This window comes from Metopolophium dirhodum, chromosome 7, assembly GCF_019925205.1.
Source record: "Metopolophium dirhodum isolate CAU chromosome 7, ASM1992520v1, whole genome shotgun sequence".
In the NCBI taxonomy this organism is placed as follows: Eukaryota; Metazoa; Arthropoda; class Insecta; order Hemiptera; family Aphididae; genus Metopolophium; species Metopolophium dirhodum.
The window spans coordinates 19,792,478-19,807,376 of NC_083566.1; the positions used below are offsets into that span (position 1 = coordinate 19,792,478).

Here is a 14,899-nt window from a genome sequence, read left to right on the forward strand (position 1 = left end):
ATTAAATCAAATAGCAAAACAAATCATGGAAATTTTCTGAAAATTATGACTTGCCCCCTCCCCGTAACCATGTCTCTGGAGCCGTCCCTTCGCAGTTCACGTAATAAATAGGGCTGTCGCCTGTCGCTGGCCGTTATATATTAATATCTCTTTTCAAACTGGAATATTTTGAAATATTTTTTTTTATAAATCATAACATCGTACAGAAGGTATTAATTACCTACGATTTACACTCAGAAAGTCCAATGCCCACTCGCCACTAATCACTATACATTAATATTATGAATGTAGTATGGCCGTATTGGGCTACATAATTTAATTTTGACAACCTTTTTTTTTGTGATCGATATATAGTATTTACTATTAAAAACAGACAAAAAATAATATTTCAAATTTGTGTTACAAATACCTAACAAAATATATTTACAATTTACGTATAATGTATAAATGTAATATGTATAGGTACGTGTATAACAAAGCTGCAATACCATAGAACAATGGTTATAGTGTAATACCACAGAATAGATTTAATCTATTCTGTGGTAATACTATATAAATATCGTTGGATGAGGGAACAACCTCGGTGGAACACTCTGTATATAGTGCATGGAAATATGAAATATAACATATAAACAAAGTCCAAGCTATTTCCTATGGTTACAGGCGTTACAGCCTAATGCGTTTAATGTTTTAGACTTTGAAAACAAAACGTCACGATGTTGATTTTATTTTTTATAAATTATAATGTAATACCTATAACTCCATGGTATAGTAGTAAGATATATCTTAATTCGTGTACAACTTTTACGTTTATTTATCATGGGGATGAGACATGGGGACTACGCCTCTAAGACTAAGGAGCAGAAATCTACTTAGGGGGGGGGGGGATACAGTCCCGGGCCCTGATTATTACAGTAATACTATCATATACAATTTATTTTATTTATATCATTCAACATTATATAATAAAATTACTTATAGACTTATGAATTAAGATAGATATAATTAATTTATAATCTTACTATATAAATTTAATATAAAAAACGAAATATCGAAAAAAAAATCTGAACTTTTATAGATAATTTAAGTTAAGGTCCCCTTAAATTCATAAGTAGGGATCTTTTAACTGCTGAGAACTAGTATAGACTTCTGACCATTGGCGCAACTATAGGGTTGGGGGGGGGGGTGCTTTGGGACCTTAGCACCCACTAAAAAATCGTTAGGTGTTAGGTCCCATTGAATCACAAAAAAACGCCAATTCTTATTTTGTAAAGAAAGACGAAAGTCCCCCCTAAATTTCAATCAAATCTCTACCTATGTGCGTTATATTTCACACCGGTTTAGCCTAGAAAATTTCTGGGCTAGCCATTGCATTATGTTCACATCGGCTTACCTTTTATAGCGAATTTTAGATATTTCATTCAACACATTCATCTCAGTTTTCTAGAACATCTAGATTTCTCACGAAATTCATCTAGTTCATCTCACATCATTCATATTCAAAATCATCAAAATAATATGCATTTTCATCGATTTTACTTTTTCAGAACAACCCCCCCAGTTGGCCCAGTTATTAGTTATCAGTTAATCAGTTATCAACGATCACAGAATTATTATTATCATTAATTGATAACCGAATTATGAATTAAGTAATAACAAAAAGTCTACTAACTGTGAAAGGCAAAGGCAAACGTTAAAAGTACAAAACGTGTTGTAATGCGCCATTTTCTGTTTTGTTGTATGTATAATACACTTTTGAAGATAGTTAGTGGTATAATATAATATTATAATTTTACTTTACAATTCGGTACTTCGAGAGGTTTAGCAATATATTATATTATATTTAGTATTATTGTGCAATTGTATGTTAATCGTGCTACGCCGATAGTATTTCGTGCGTGGATCGCCAGCAGGTAGTGTGCTAGTGTTACACTGTTACGATGACCGCCGCCGATTGATAAGTAGGCAGTACGCTGTACGCCGCGACGGCGATGTGTACCTCGTCTGCTCCTCAGAAGGATTAACGTCTCAACCACGATCATGTACTTTACATTCGGGACGGACATCGATCCTTTCCTAGTGAAAAACTTCAATGTGCAATCCACCATCGGTGAGTATATCACAGTCCGTCAGTTTTCAGGTCTTCGCATGTAAGTTTGTGTAATATTGTATGTTTTTCTTTCCGCTAGGGTTAGTAACGTTATGCGTTGGTTTGATAGCATTGGCGGTGGTCTTCGAGTCACTGAAAACTGTGCATTTCATGACGAGGGTTCACCGACGGTTATTATGTTGTAGTCAGCGAGATTGCAAGGAATATATTAATAAAGACGCGTTCATGATTACATTTAGAATGAAAATTTTTGAGTAAGTTCTAAAAATAAGTAATAATATTGAAATTATATTTTAAATGTTATACTTATTGACTATTTTTATGAAAATTTTAACGCTATTATTGTACACGGTAAATATTTATGTGTTTTATTTTATATTTCTATAGTCTATACACAAGTAGAATTTGTGAACAATATTAATTTAATATTAAACATATCACATTCCTGTCAATTCTCAGAACCATTGTCAATAATTTTTTGCTTGAGAATTATGCAGTAAAAGACTTCAAAATAAATTATGCCTATGATTTCTTATCTAGTTGCATTAGAACATTGGGAGTTTACATGTTTCAAATGTTGGTCGGATATATTTTAATGTGTGCAATAATGACATTCAATGGGTACATTTTTTTTGCCACTGTTGGAGGATATGGTTTGGGATACTGGTTGTTTGGCTTAACAATGATGCATTTGTCAGCAAGGAATTTACTCAAATCCCAAGATGTTCCAATCAGATGTAAAAACTGTACTAGAATCAACATTAACAGTAAGTGATTTAAATATCATCATTCATCAATAATAATTTAGTAAGTACATACTACATTGATACATTATTTTGTTTCATTCTTATAGAAAAAGATACTACGGAGGATAGTATTAGTACTGATATAAGTGACGATATAGTACCAAGCACAAGTGCTGTAGTTGAAGTGGAAATACATACCTAATATATTATAATATTATAAAATATTATACTTTATGGAAATATTATTTTCTAAAATGTTAAGATACTTGTATAAACTTTTATTTTATATTTAAGATATTTAAAATATGTTTGTTGTTACCATTGAACCATTTGAACCACATAATGTTTATTCATTTATTGCTAAACCAAAGATATTATGTATTTATTAATTAAAATTTGTTTTAAACTACTGTTGATACCATTATATCATTATTTCTATTGTATTGAATAAACTGTACATTTAAGTTCAACTGACAGTTTTAAAAACAATGGATTGTTTTTAATTTTAATGCAAAAATAACATATTTGTTGATATAAATTGAAATACTGACAACAAATTTAATCCAGTTATACTTTGGTAGTTGACTTTAATTATAATCTACAATCATTACATTTATAATTATGTAATATATATTTTGGAACACGGACTGAGATATACCTTAGTATATCTTAGCCCGTGTTTCGGAGTAACAACATAATCTTGTAATAATATCTTAAACAAAAAAACATGTTTGTTAGTTTTAATAATTTATTGTTAAGTAATTAGGTATATTATGATAAATTTTTATTTTATGTATTGTTATTGACATTTTGATTTTATATATAGTTGTTAACTAAGTGTAAGGTTCTTAATTTTTTACTCAATTACTGAAGATTTTTTCAACAATATATTTTTTATTATAAATTGTAAATATGTCTGATAATTAATGACCTTTAAATTGTCTATCCTTTAAAGCAACTTTTCCTCTACCTGACCCCTTGAGAGTATAGTAAAAATTATTGCAGATAAATAATTATTATTGACGGACCACAGTTTGGAAAAAGCTGCTTTGAAGTAAGGATTTTTTTTAATGCCTTGATTTTAAAATGATGTACTTTGTGTACTTTTCATTTGAGCATTAACAAAATAATAATATACTATGCAGCTTATAAAATAGAAAGGGAATAATAAATTAATACATTTTATATGAATCTTAATAAGGATTAATTTATTGTATCACCAACAAAGCAACTAAACAAACAATTTGTATAACAAGTATAATTGGTAAGATTACTCTGGTTCTTTGTAATCTTTCCATTCTTCGGGGTTCACATCATAATCGACCATTATTTTTTTAAGGCTCCACCAAACATTTAAAAAGCCTATATCTACAGCACGCTGATGTACTGATAATACTGAAGGCTTTAAATATTTACAGTTTGCTTTGTACGCTTGTATGTCGTTATTAAACTCATCAATCCAGATGACTGAAAACAAAAGCAGATTCAGTCTTTTTACGACGCCCACATTATAGCATTTTTCTATATATTCTAAATGTTTGACTGTAGATGGGTTCCGCACAGCTGGTGAAATGTACAGCATGGTGTTGGCACAATCGAGGATTTCAGATCTGTAACTGTGTTCGTCTGGGTTGGTCGATGCACAGTAATACGCACAACTAGCAGTTACCACCGCTAACGAGCTTTTTATCGGATTCGCCCTCGCATACGTTCCAATGCCCACTGTCGACTCGTAATAATCTTTCGCCACGCTCTCCCAGTACTGTTTCCAACGTTCGACAATCGTTCCACGGAAACGCTCCGGGAACGAAAATCGGCTAGGCGTTTGCTTTAGGCTGTTGCTACCCACTACCGTACTGTATAACTTATTTAATTGGCGTAGGCAGATCATGACTGCGGATTATTGAGTGAACTGCGAACGCTCTAGAATTCACTTGAATTCAGGACATCATCACCGTATATTATCTCAATCGAAGATTTCGGTCTTAAACTTAGTAGAAACTTTGCTGACACTCGACAAACGACAGTAAACACACTAAACAGCAACTATTGGCCACAACTGCCTACCAATGAGGCATGCACGTCCCACGATGAACTAAGTCCTAAGATAATGCAAAGTAAAAGGCAGGCCCATCCGCCCATCACCCGCCAAAGATGAAACTCAATTGAAAATACATAATATTATTTATTGCATACCATGTCTACGATTAAACTTCGAAAACGCTTAATCAGCTGATAACAGATATTTAACCGGGCAAATTTGACCAATTAGATGGTACAACTGGCCCTTATAGTTTATATTGTGGCAACAGAATTTAATCCAGAAATCAGCTGTTTCGATTTACTACTAGCACGCCTAGTAATCTGATCATTCTGATGTTAGAGTTTGTTTTTTTTCTTACTTTCTTGCACGATTTAAGATAGTAGATAGTTGTTAGTTTGTTGTACCATAGAACAATATTGAAGCGACACTCGAACAGCTGGTCGGGCTTGTGTATCCCTATGGTTTGAACATAGATATATTAATATTTGTTTATATGTCTATGGGTATGAAGCACAGACTAAAATATCTTGGTCCGTGAGTCCGTGGTATGAAGTATTGGATTCAAAAAATTATACTGTATCCGTAATCTGATAAGATGTTGGTAACGTGTATCCCTATTTGTTACGATATTATAAAAACGGAAACAATCCATTGATCACGGACGAATTTATTCAAAGTTTTTTAAGCATGGTATTGTCAGTTTCAGTATAATGCTATACATTTTGCTTTGAAATTTGAATTAAATATTATAATATTGTTATTTGACAATTTTCAAATAATTTTTGATATTGATATGAAATATTTAATTAATACCATATACCGCGCCCCCCGGAGACCATATTCAAGGCCACAGTCACCCGATTTGGCCATAACACACAGTGTCTGCGGTCGTACCATAGACGTATAGAAGATAGAACACTATGTAACAAATATGATATAATTTTAACATTACCAAGGTGTATTTATAAATACACCTTGAACATTACATATAACATTATATAATGTTCTATGCTTCAACCTTCAACCATGGTTACCCTCCCACAATAATGAGGGTTTCCGGGAGAACTAGTAGACAGTAAAGTTGTAGTTTTCCTCTAAGGGTTGGAAATACTATTTAAGCAACTTTTAATGGTGTTGAATGTGGTTGGAAATCGATCGTACATTTTGTCGTAATCACGGACTTAGATATAGCCCGTGGTCGTAATATTCTTATCATGGTGGCAAGCCTGTTTTTTTAGCTAAGGTATCTAGCAGGTTGAATATGATATAATAATGATAACAAATTGATTTTTATTTTAATTTTTTTTTCTCACTTTTACTATAACTAGGAACTTAGAACCTATATACATGTTGTTCTAACAATATGATAAATAGTTAAATCCTTTAGTATTATTTTATCTGCTATTCGTTTTGGTTATTGTTTTCTTTACATTACTTTCGTCTATACTATTTTGTATACCTTCTAATGCAAACGATCTAAAATCCTGCTAATAAATCAAAATGAACTATTTACCAAAAACTATATGGTAAGATATCTTAAAATCCAGTAAAATAATTATTATACATTCCCCAATATATAACCATTTTAATAACAGGAAAATTTTTTTCTTTTTCTTATGCAATTTTTTATATTTATGTTAACTTATGCCTTTATTTTTTAGCTCTAGTACATCGTTGGCTTCAAGAAACTTGGCTTTGTACTGCGCTAGCTCTTCGTGTATTGATCGATCAAAATGCCGCAAATTTCATTTTTCATCACCCTCACGCACTCCTGGAGATATTATATGTCCCTCTTTGGTTCAAGGAATTGATTATATTCGAGACCCTCGATTGAACAAAGGCCTTGCTTTCACTCTAGAAGAACGACAAGCACTTGGTATACATGGTTTGATGCCACCCAAGTTTAAAACACAAGAAGAACAACTCGAAGTTTGTCGATTCAGTGTTATGAAGTATCATGAAGATTTGAATAAGTTCTTATACTTGGCCGAATTACAAGTAATCAATTTGTTTTATTCATCCTTATACCTACTTATATTAATATAAATTTGATTTGCAGGATCGAAATGAAAGGCTTTATTTTAGGCTTTTATCTGAAAACATTCATATGTTACTGCCAATTGTTTATACTCCAACTGTTGGGTTAGCATGCCAAAAGTTTGGTTTGATATTCCGCCGTCCTAGAGGATTATTTATTACCATTAATGACAAAGGACATATTTATGACTTGCTAAAAAATTGGTAATTACTTACAGTTATTAATTTTACTAGTACAAATAAATTGTTTTATTAATCATAAATTAATAATTTTTATAATAAACTGTTACAACTTTAAATTAATAACTCTTAAAATGCTACTAATGGGCTTAGCCATTTATTTTACATAAAAAAAATTATCTTAAATTTCATGAATTATCTATTATCTTAACCACCACAATTTATGTTTCTATATAGTTAACATATTAACAATACCATCATCACTTGCTTTATTAATTTTGCTTAAAATGTTATTGATGAATTAGGTCAGTGGAAAAAAGCTATTTAATGTCTTAAGCTATTGTGGTACATTTATTGGCTGTTGACCAAGTTTTTCTAACATTATATGGCTAATAGAATTAATTTAAAATAATAATTTTTAGTAAAAATGATAATAGGTGTACCTACTTTAAAATTGTATTAATATTTGATCAGAATTTGCACAATTTTATAAAAATTATAATAAATTGTTTATTAATATAACAATTATCTAAGTAGATATTTATGGATTTAAAAAAAAGTGTTAATTATTTAAAAGTAAAATAATATCTAATTAAAAAAATATGTTCAAATACAATTTTTTTAAAGTTAGGTGTTTTTAATTTTTTTTATAAAATTATTATCAAATATGTTTTTGTTTAATATTATTTAAATATTTAATTCAATCAACATTTTAAACTTTGTTACGTTTTTTTTTTAAATTATTTCTTAAAGTGCTCTGTCGAAGGTCCATTATTCTACTAAACTGAGTTTGGTCATGATTATTGATCCAATAATGATTTTATGACATTGTAATAGTATTATAATAGTATTAGATCTCATTTTATAATTTTTATATCATATTTTAATATACTCACTATATGTCATAATAATTACACATATAATATTATAATATATAATATAATATTTGAGTTTAAACAGTATAATTGTATTACACAATTATTTCATGTCTTACATGTATATTTATCTGGATTAATACAACATTTTTAATTGCTAAAGATAATATTAACCATTATTTTTTTTATTTTTTTTTACGGAATCTGAAGTGTATTTATGACATTTATGTGCTTAAGGCGTTGGTATGATTATGATTTAGATATACTTTTTAGTTTTTTCTTAGTATTAAAACTATAAGAATACAATTTGGTTAGTGCCAGTGATATAACGCCTACTCTATATTACACAATGTATATTATAAAAATAACATATTATAACAAGACTATATTGTATTAAATCTAAAATACTATCGTAAGTTATTAGAATCATTGTGTAAATCAAGCACCTTAGAATGCGAAATATGACATAAAATATTAATTATTTATCAATAATATAAATAGGCGGCTGTGCATTCATTGGCTATATGAAGTCACATGAGTACATGACTATTTATTTACTCTCATTATCTAGCCGGACTTGAATATTTTTTTTATTATTTTGACTACAAATCTTTAAACTTAAATAACAAAAAAAAAAAATTGTGTTCTGGTCTCCTTTAATAGTTATTTTCTGAATTTCAAAATGTAGTTTCAGAATGTATTTGTTTTACAATGATGTGTTTTTTTTTCTGTCAGCAACATTTTGGATAGAAAGCATGCTTAGATTTTTGAGACCAGCGTCTTTTCTGATAGAAAAGTGAACCTAGTTGGTACTTTTGGGAGGTTCAATTGAAAATTCCAAGTAGTTTTAAAAAGCGTCAAGAAAAACTACCAACAAATTACGAATAACCGCTAAAAATGAGATTTTAATTTCTAACGCTTTGTTTATCACTATAGCAATGAATAAAAAATAATATTATGAGGACTACGCTAACTGTACAGAATCGTTTTTCGTATACAACGGTTTATCATTGTATTCAAATATAACACATTTAATACTAATTAACAATACTAATTACAACTACTGTATAGCAGAGCGGTACCCACTTGTCCACATTTTTGTGTAATTGATCTTAATATTATATCTTAAAAAAAAGTATAACTGATCAAACTTAGCAATTTAATATGAAATACATAATGATAATTAACCCGTGACCACTCATGGTTTCCGATAGAATTTTTACTAGTTTGATGTAAAAATTTACTTCGCAATTTTTGATTTAATAAGTTATGTTAGTTATGTTATTGGAAGGTACTAAGTGATATATATGCATTAGAAATCCAATAACAATTTTAGGTTCATATTATGTTTGACTGGGATACATTTTCCTTTGTCTCGACTCTGAGACAATAATTCAGAGTTTAATAATAATCATACAATACATTTTGTGATTTTTAAAAATATATAAAATAACATGAAAAGAGCTCAAGAAACAGATTTTAAAATCCTCAACCTATTCATGTTGAGACTATTAATTGTGAAAAAATTGTTTAAGTACAAATAAAAATTATACTTAAATATTGTATCTTTCTACATTTAACATTTCTATACTCTATTTCAAATGAGAGTTACCTCAGGTGACAACTGAATTCTGTGCAGTTTAGTCAGACCAGTAGACCACACCCATCAGTTAAATCAGTTTTCATTGACAGCTTTTGTTTCCGACGACTGGACATGGTAAAAAAATACTTTACTGTGTTAATCTTAGCAAAATGTAAACTATGTAGTTGTTTCATTAATAAAGTTATATTTCCGAAAAGCATTGTATTTGGCACGTGTTAACCTATTGCCCCCTATGTACACAGCCACCTGAAGTTACTCTTATTTGAGACATATTATATATTTTAAGTTTTTATTATCAAATTTATTTAGCCATTTAAGAATGATTTAAAAATAAAATTCAACAATTACAACAAAAAAATTAGTAAGAATATAAATTTGTAACAGCCTATAAAAAATTGGGGCTTATTAATCAGAATTATTATTATTTAAAATTTTTATATTACCCAATTGAAGTTTATAAAGAATCATAATATTCAAATAGCATTTATTTCTACAATTATTACATTTTGGATTCTGAACGAACCTATGAATGTATTGATTTTACAATGATGAGTTTTTTTTGTTATTTTTGTGTCTGTCATCAATGTTTTGGGTAGTAACACTGCTTCGATTTTCTTCAACAGTATCTTGTTAGATGGTAAAGTGAATCTAGTTGGTGTATTCGGGATTTCTTAATTTGAAATTCTCAATAGTTTTCAAAGGTGTAGGGAAAAACAAAACAAAAATCAAGGAAAAACGATAATTTTTACGCAAAATTGGTTTTGTTTTTTGGTGTAACTCTAAAACAAATAACCGTAGGTACATGCAATTTTCACTGAATGTTTATTTTATCAATTCCTATACTTGATGAAATTTTCAAAATATTTTGACTGTTTTCGAGCTGTTTTTGAATATTTTTAATTTTTTTTTTTTTCTATAAATGTCAATAAAATTTTATTCGTTTGGTCAAAAAGCTGGAAATTTAATACAAGGCTTCTAATATATTGTTACAATAACATTTGAAAATATTACTTATTATTATTTTGACAACATTTATAAAATTTTAATTTAAAAACTATTTTGTTGCAAAAAATTTATAAAATGTTCAACTTTTATAGCTAAGGATTTCAAATTAAAACAAGGTTCCACGTTAATAGGTTAATACATAACTTTATTCACAATAATATCATCATATATACTTAGCAATATATTATAGGATGACTGACTGTCTTCCCTCAGAATTGTTTTTCGTATACAATGGTATTATATCATTCAATTAAAATTTACCACCATCTATTACAGAGGCCCACTTTAATCTACTGTACAGCAAAGCAACACTCACTTGCCCAACTTTTTTTTTATTTGTATTTTATATTAATACTAGTTTTATTTAATTATTTATAATATTATATTATAAATTAACACTTGCATGAACATTTTTTGTTGGGGTACAGGCCAGAACCAAATGTTCGTGCAATAGTAGTAACTGATGGGGAACGTATCCTTGGCCTAGGGGATCTTGGAGCATGTGGTATGGGTATACCAGTTGGTAAACTATCATTATATACTGCTTTAGCAGGAATCAAACCTCATCAATGTTTACCAATAACACTGGACGTGGGAACCAATAATGAAGTTAGCATTACATTAATATTGTATATTTCCCTAATTTAATAATTTTTATGTTCGTGTTTGATTACATTTTTTCAGCAACTTTTAGAAGATCCTTTGTATATTGGCCTTAGACAAAAGCGTATTTTGGGACCTTTGTACGATGAATTTATTAATGAATTCATGGAAGCTTTAGTTAGACGATATGGACAAAATGTGTTGATACAGTTTGAAGATTTTGGAAACCATAATGCTTTTAGATTCCTTGATATGTTTCGTAATAAATATTGCACATTCAATGATGATATTCAAGGTACTGCATCTGTAGCAGTTGGTGGTCTTCTAACTTCACGTCGTTTGACTAAAAGACGTATTTCAGAATCAACATTTTTATTTTTGGGAGCAGGAGAAGTAAATATAATTTGTTTATTGATTAATATTCTTTAATATAAATTTTTTCTTTATAATATTTAGGCAGCTATTGGTATTGCAAATTTAACTGTACGAGCTATGTTAACTGAGGGATGTTCATTAGAAGAAGCACGTAGTAAAATATGGATGATGGATATTGATGGTCTTTTGGTAAAAGATCGACCTGAAGGAAATTTACAAGGTGATAAAGCATTTTATGCTAAAGATCACAAAGTTATGAAAAGTCTCCTTGAGGTTGCCAAGGAAATAAAACCAACTGTGTTGATTGGTGCTGCCGCGGCAGCAGGAGCTTTCAATAAAGATGTGCTGGAGCATGTTGCTTCTTATTGTGAAAAACCCATTATTTTTGCTCTTAGTAATCCAACGGCAAAAGCTGAGTGTACTGCTGAGCAAGCGTACACCCACACTCAAGTAATATACAGGAAATAAAATAATGTATGCTAGTTATATACAAATCTTAACATTTTAGGGCCGTTGTATTTTTGCGAGTGGTTCGCCGTTCCCACCTGTTACTATAAATGGACGTACAATTACACCTGGACAAGGAAACAATGCTTATATATTCCCTGGAGTAGCTCTTGGTGTTATCAGTACTGGAATACATCATATTACTGAAGATCTATTTTTAATAGCTTCACAAGTATTTAAATTACCATCTACATTTTGAATTTAATATGGAAAAATATATCATTAATTTTCAATCAAATTTAGGAATTGGCTAATTTTGTTACTGAAGAAGATTTGGAAAGGGGCAGCATTTATCCTCCACTAAATTTGATTAAAGATTGTTCTTTACAAATTGCAATCAAAATAGCAGAATATGCTTATGAAAAAGGTAACAAAAGTTATTTTAATTTGGACCATTATAATAAATAAATTATTATTATTTAGGAATCGCGTCCCATTATCCAGAGCCAAAGGATAAAAAGAAGTTTATTGAATCACAGATGTATGATTTTAACTACGACAACCCACTTCCACCAAAATACAGCTGGCCAGAAGAAACTGAACCTATAAAATCCAAATCTATTCATGATCTTACAGGAGATCACCTTAAAAAACACTAAGGTTTATTAATCACATATTCAAAAATAGTTGTAAACCTTTTATCAATTTCAAATAATTATAATTCAGTATTTCTATTTAATCATTTTAACAGTATTCATTACATCTAGTCAACATTATTATGTTAACTACTAACCTTAAAGCTTTTATCTTGAAAATTTAAAATTTAGATATGTTAATTAAATGTTAACTTTTATTATACATATATTCAAATATAATATGTAGGCTACTAAATTTTTATTATTTAGATAATATTAAATAAGTGTTGTAAAACAATACCTATTGTAAGTTGGTTATAGTGATATTATAAGATATTTATTTATAGTGGTATATCATGACTTAACCATTAGCTCTAATTTGTCAAAGATTAATGTATACAACTTAAATAATACAGTGCATTATGGTGATACAAAAAGTATTTACAACAAATTACTACTTTTGTATACCTAATATTATTTAAGTGCAATAAATAAAATCATTTGGTATTAATTTGTTGTGTATAAAATAAATCTGTTATTAGCAAGTAAACAGTTTTATGTTTTTATATTCATTGTTATGTAACTTATTTTTAAATAACCATTAGATGTATTTGCAATAAAATTGTATAGCTGTAAAATTTTTTCCTTACTATATCTTATGTATAGTCATCTTAACTATTAAGACATCTAACTATTATATTAGTTAACTTTGTTTCTTCTTGAATTGGCACATCTATAAAATTAAAAATTATACTTAACTAATTTAAAAACACTTGACTTTTTTTATTTCAATATTTATAGATAATATATTTGTTATTTTAAGATTTTACTTTTTAATATTGTAATGATATTTAGATACAGTGTCTTTAGCTCAGTTCAGTCAGTCGTACTGCCAACACAATAATTGTAAATGAACCCTTATAAAGGGATAGATCTATTAATTTTGGCTCCAATACAAATAAAAACAACTGAGAGGCTATTTTTGGGTGGACCAGACACCCAGGTCTTAGATTGACACTGTTTAGTGTTTACAGTCATTAGTAAATATTTATACACTAATGCTACAATTTCAAAAAATATATATTTAATATATAGTACTTCCAAGTTATAATTGTAAATTAGTTGAGACAAACTATGATTAATTTAGGAAAATACTCATTTATAATCTTATACATTATTTTTTAAGAAATTATAATACTTGTCATCTGATTGGTAATCAAATATTTCATTAATTTCCGTTGCTGACCTTGTGGTACTGTGGTAGTACCAGATTTGGTTTTCCAATAACAGTAATTTTGAAAGTAAAAACCACTAATTAATATTATGAACCCATCATATAATATTTTAGAGTACATTCCCTAATTGCTCAAGCAGTTTATATTGCAAGTTGAAACTGAGCAGTAGTAAGTAGTAACATAATACCTATAGTATAGTGTATAATAGTTAACTTAAATAGAAATAAAAAAATCCACTATAAGGAATTATTGAAAAACAAATTTAGTTTAATGATGGGTTACTCAACAAAGTGACATATAACATATAAGTAATGTAATCAGTGATTTCTCTTTTGATAAAAAAAATATATAATGGTTAATATAATTGGTAATTTATAAGGTATAGAATGTAGGACAATTTCTCACAATTAATTTTAATTAATAATTATTGTTATTCTATCAAAGAGACGTATTTTCAATGATCAATTGACATTAAAATATACATATTATATAATTATATGGAAATATTTGGAAATTTATTCCGTTAGATATTAGACAAAAAAAAATTATAATTTTAAATTCAAATACATTTTAAAAATATATGGGAGGGGGGAAATATCCTATTCCACCGAAAAATGTCTTTTGGAAATTGTCCATTTGCCGTACATTTATTATGATTGAATTGACTATTTAATTGTTCCATCTTATACTCATTAAGGCGAGAGAGTGAGCTACATTGACAGCGGTGCCGCGAGTTCAGAGTCGTTACTTATCAGTTATCATTACCGCACAGATTTTAATATTTTGATGGATGGATGATGCGTCGGTGGACCGTCTGTATAGCTTAGGGATGGGCGTTTGGCGAACCTTTCATTGCCTACTTGCGTGTTAGATAAAAATGTTTGAGATTTTATTAGCCCTGCCGTGCCAGCCAGTGGCGTATACATAACTTTTGTATGGGGGGGGATCAGTTGCAAACAAATTATTATGGAACAAAAATACCTAAACCTAGGTATGTGCACATT

The 14,899-nt window shown here is 29.0% G+C and overlaps 3 protein-coding genes across 5 annotated transcripts; 2 read left to right on the forward strand and 1 right to left on the reverse strand.

Annotated features, from left to right (window-relative positions):
• Positions 1-1,632: 1,632 nt before the first annotated feature.
• On the forward strand, positions 1,633-3,767 carry LOC132949311 (protein SLC31A2-like). 3 transcript variants are annotated; one of them, XM_061020134.1, is made up of 4 exons: positions 1,633-2,150; positions 2,220-2,364; positions 2,651-2,877; positions 2,964-3,767. In XM_061020134.1, exons 1-4 carry the CDS (start codon positions 2,093-2,095, stop codon positions 3,056-3,058), a joined length of 525 nt encoding a protein of 174 aa, XP_060876117.1. In that variant the 5' UTR covers positions 1,633-2,092; the 3' UTR covers positions 3,059-3,767. The 3 variants fall into 3 exon arrangements, with proteins under 3 accessions (XP_060876117.1, XP_060876116.1, XP_060876115.1); XM_061020133.1 differs by having other exon boundaries at positions 1,633-2,110; XM_061020132.1 differs by having other exon boundaries at positions 1,639-2,110; positions 2,190-2,364.
• A 269-nt stretch (positions 3,768-4,036) lies between these two features.
• Positions 4,037-5,093, reverse strand: LOC132949310 (mitochondrial import inner membrane translocase subunit Tim29). Its single transcript, XM_061020131.1, has one exon. It carries the CDS (start codon positions 4,745-4,747, stop codon positions 4,127-4,129), a length of 621 nt encoding a protein of 206 aa, XP_060876114.1. The 5' UTR covers positions 4,748-5,093; the 3' UTR covers positions 4,037-4,126.
• A 1,101-nt stretch (positions 5,094-6,194) lies between these two features.
• LOC132948974 (NADP-dependent malic enzyme) lies at positions 6,195-13,430 on the forward strand. Its single transcript, XM_061019705.1, has 9 exons — positions 6,195-6,426; positions 6,562-6,898; positions 6,960-7,141; positions 11,029-11,209; positions 11,285-11,596; positions 11,660-12,028; positions 12,087-12,257; positions 12,329-12,452; positions 12,509-13,430. Exons 1-9 carry the CDS (start codon positions 6,401-6,403, stop codon positions 12,682-12,684), a joined length of 1,878 nt encoding a protein of 625 aa, XP_060875688.1. The 5' UTR covers positions 6,195-6,400; the 3' UTR covers positions 12,685-13,430.
• Positions 13,431-14,899: the final 1,469 nt, after the last annotated feature.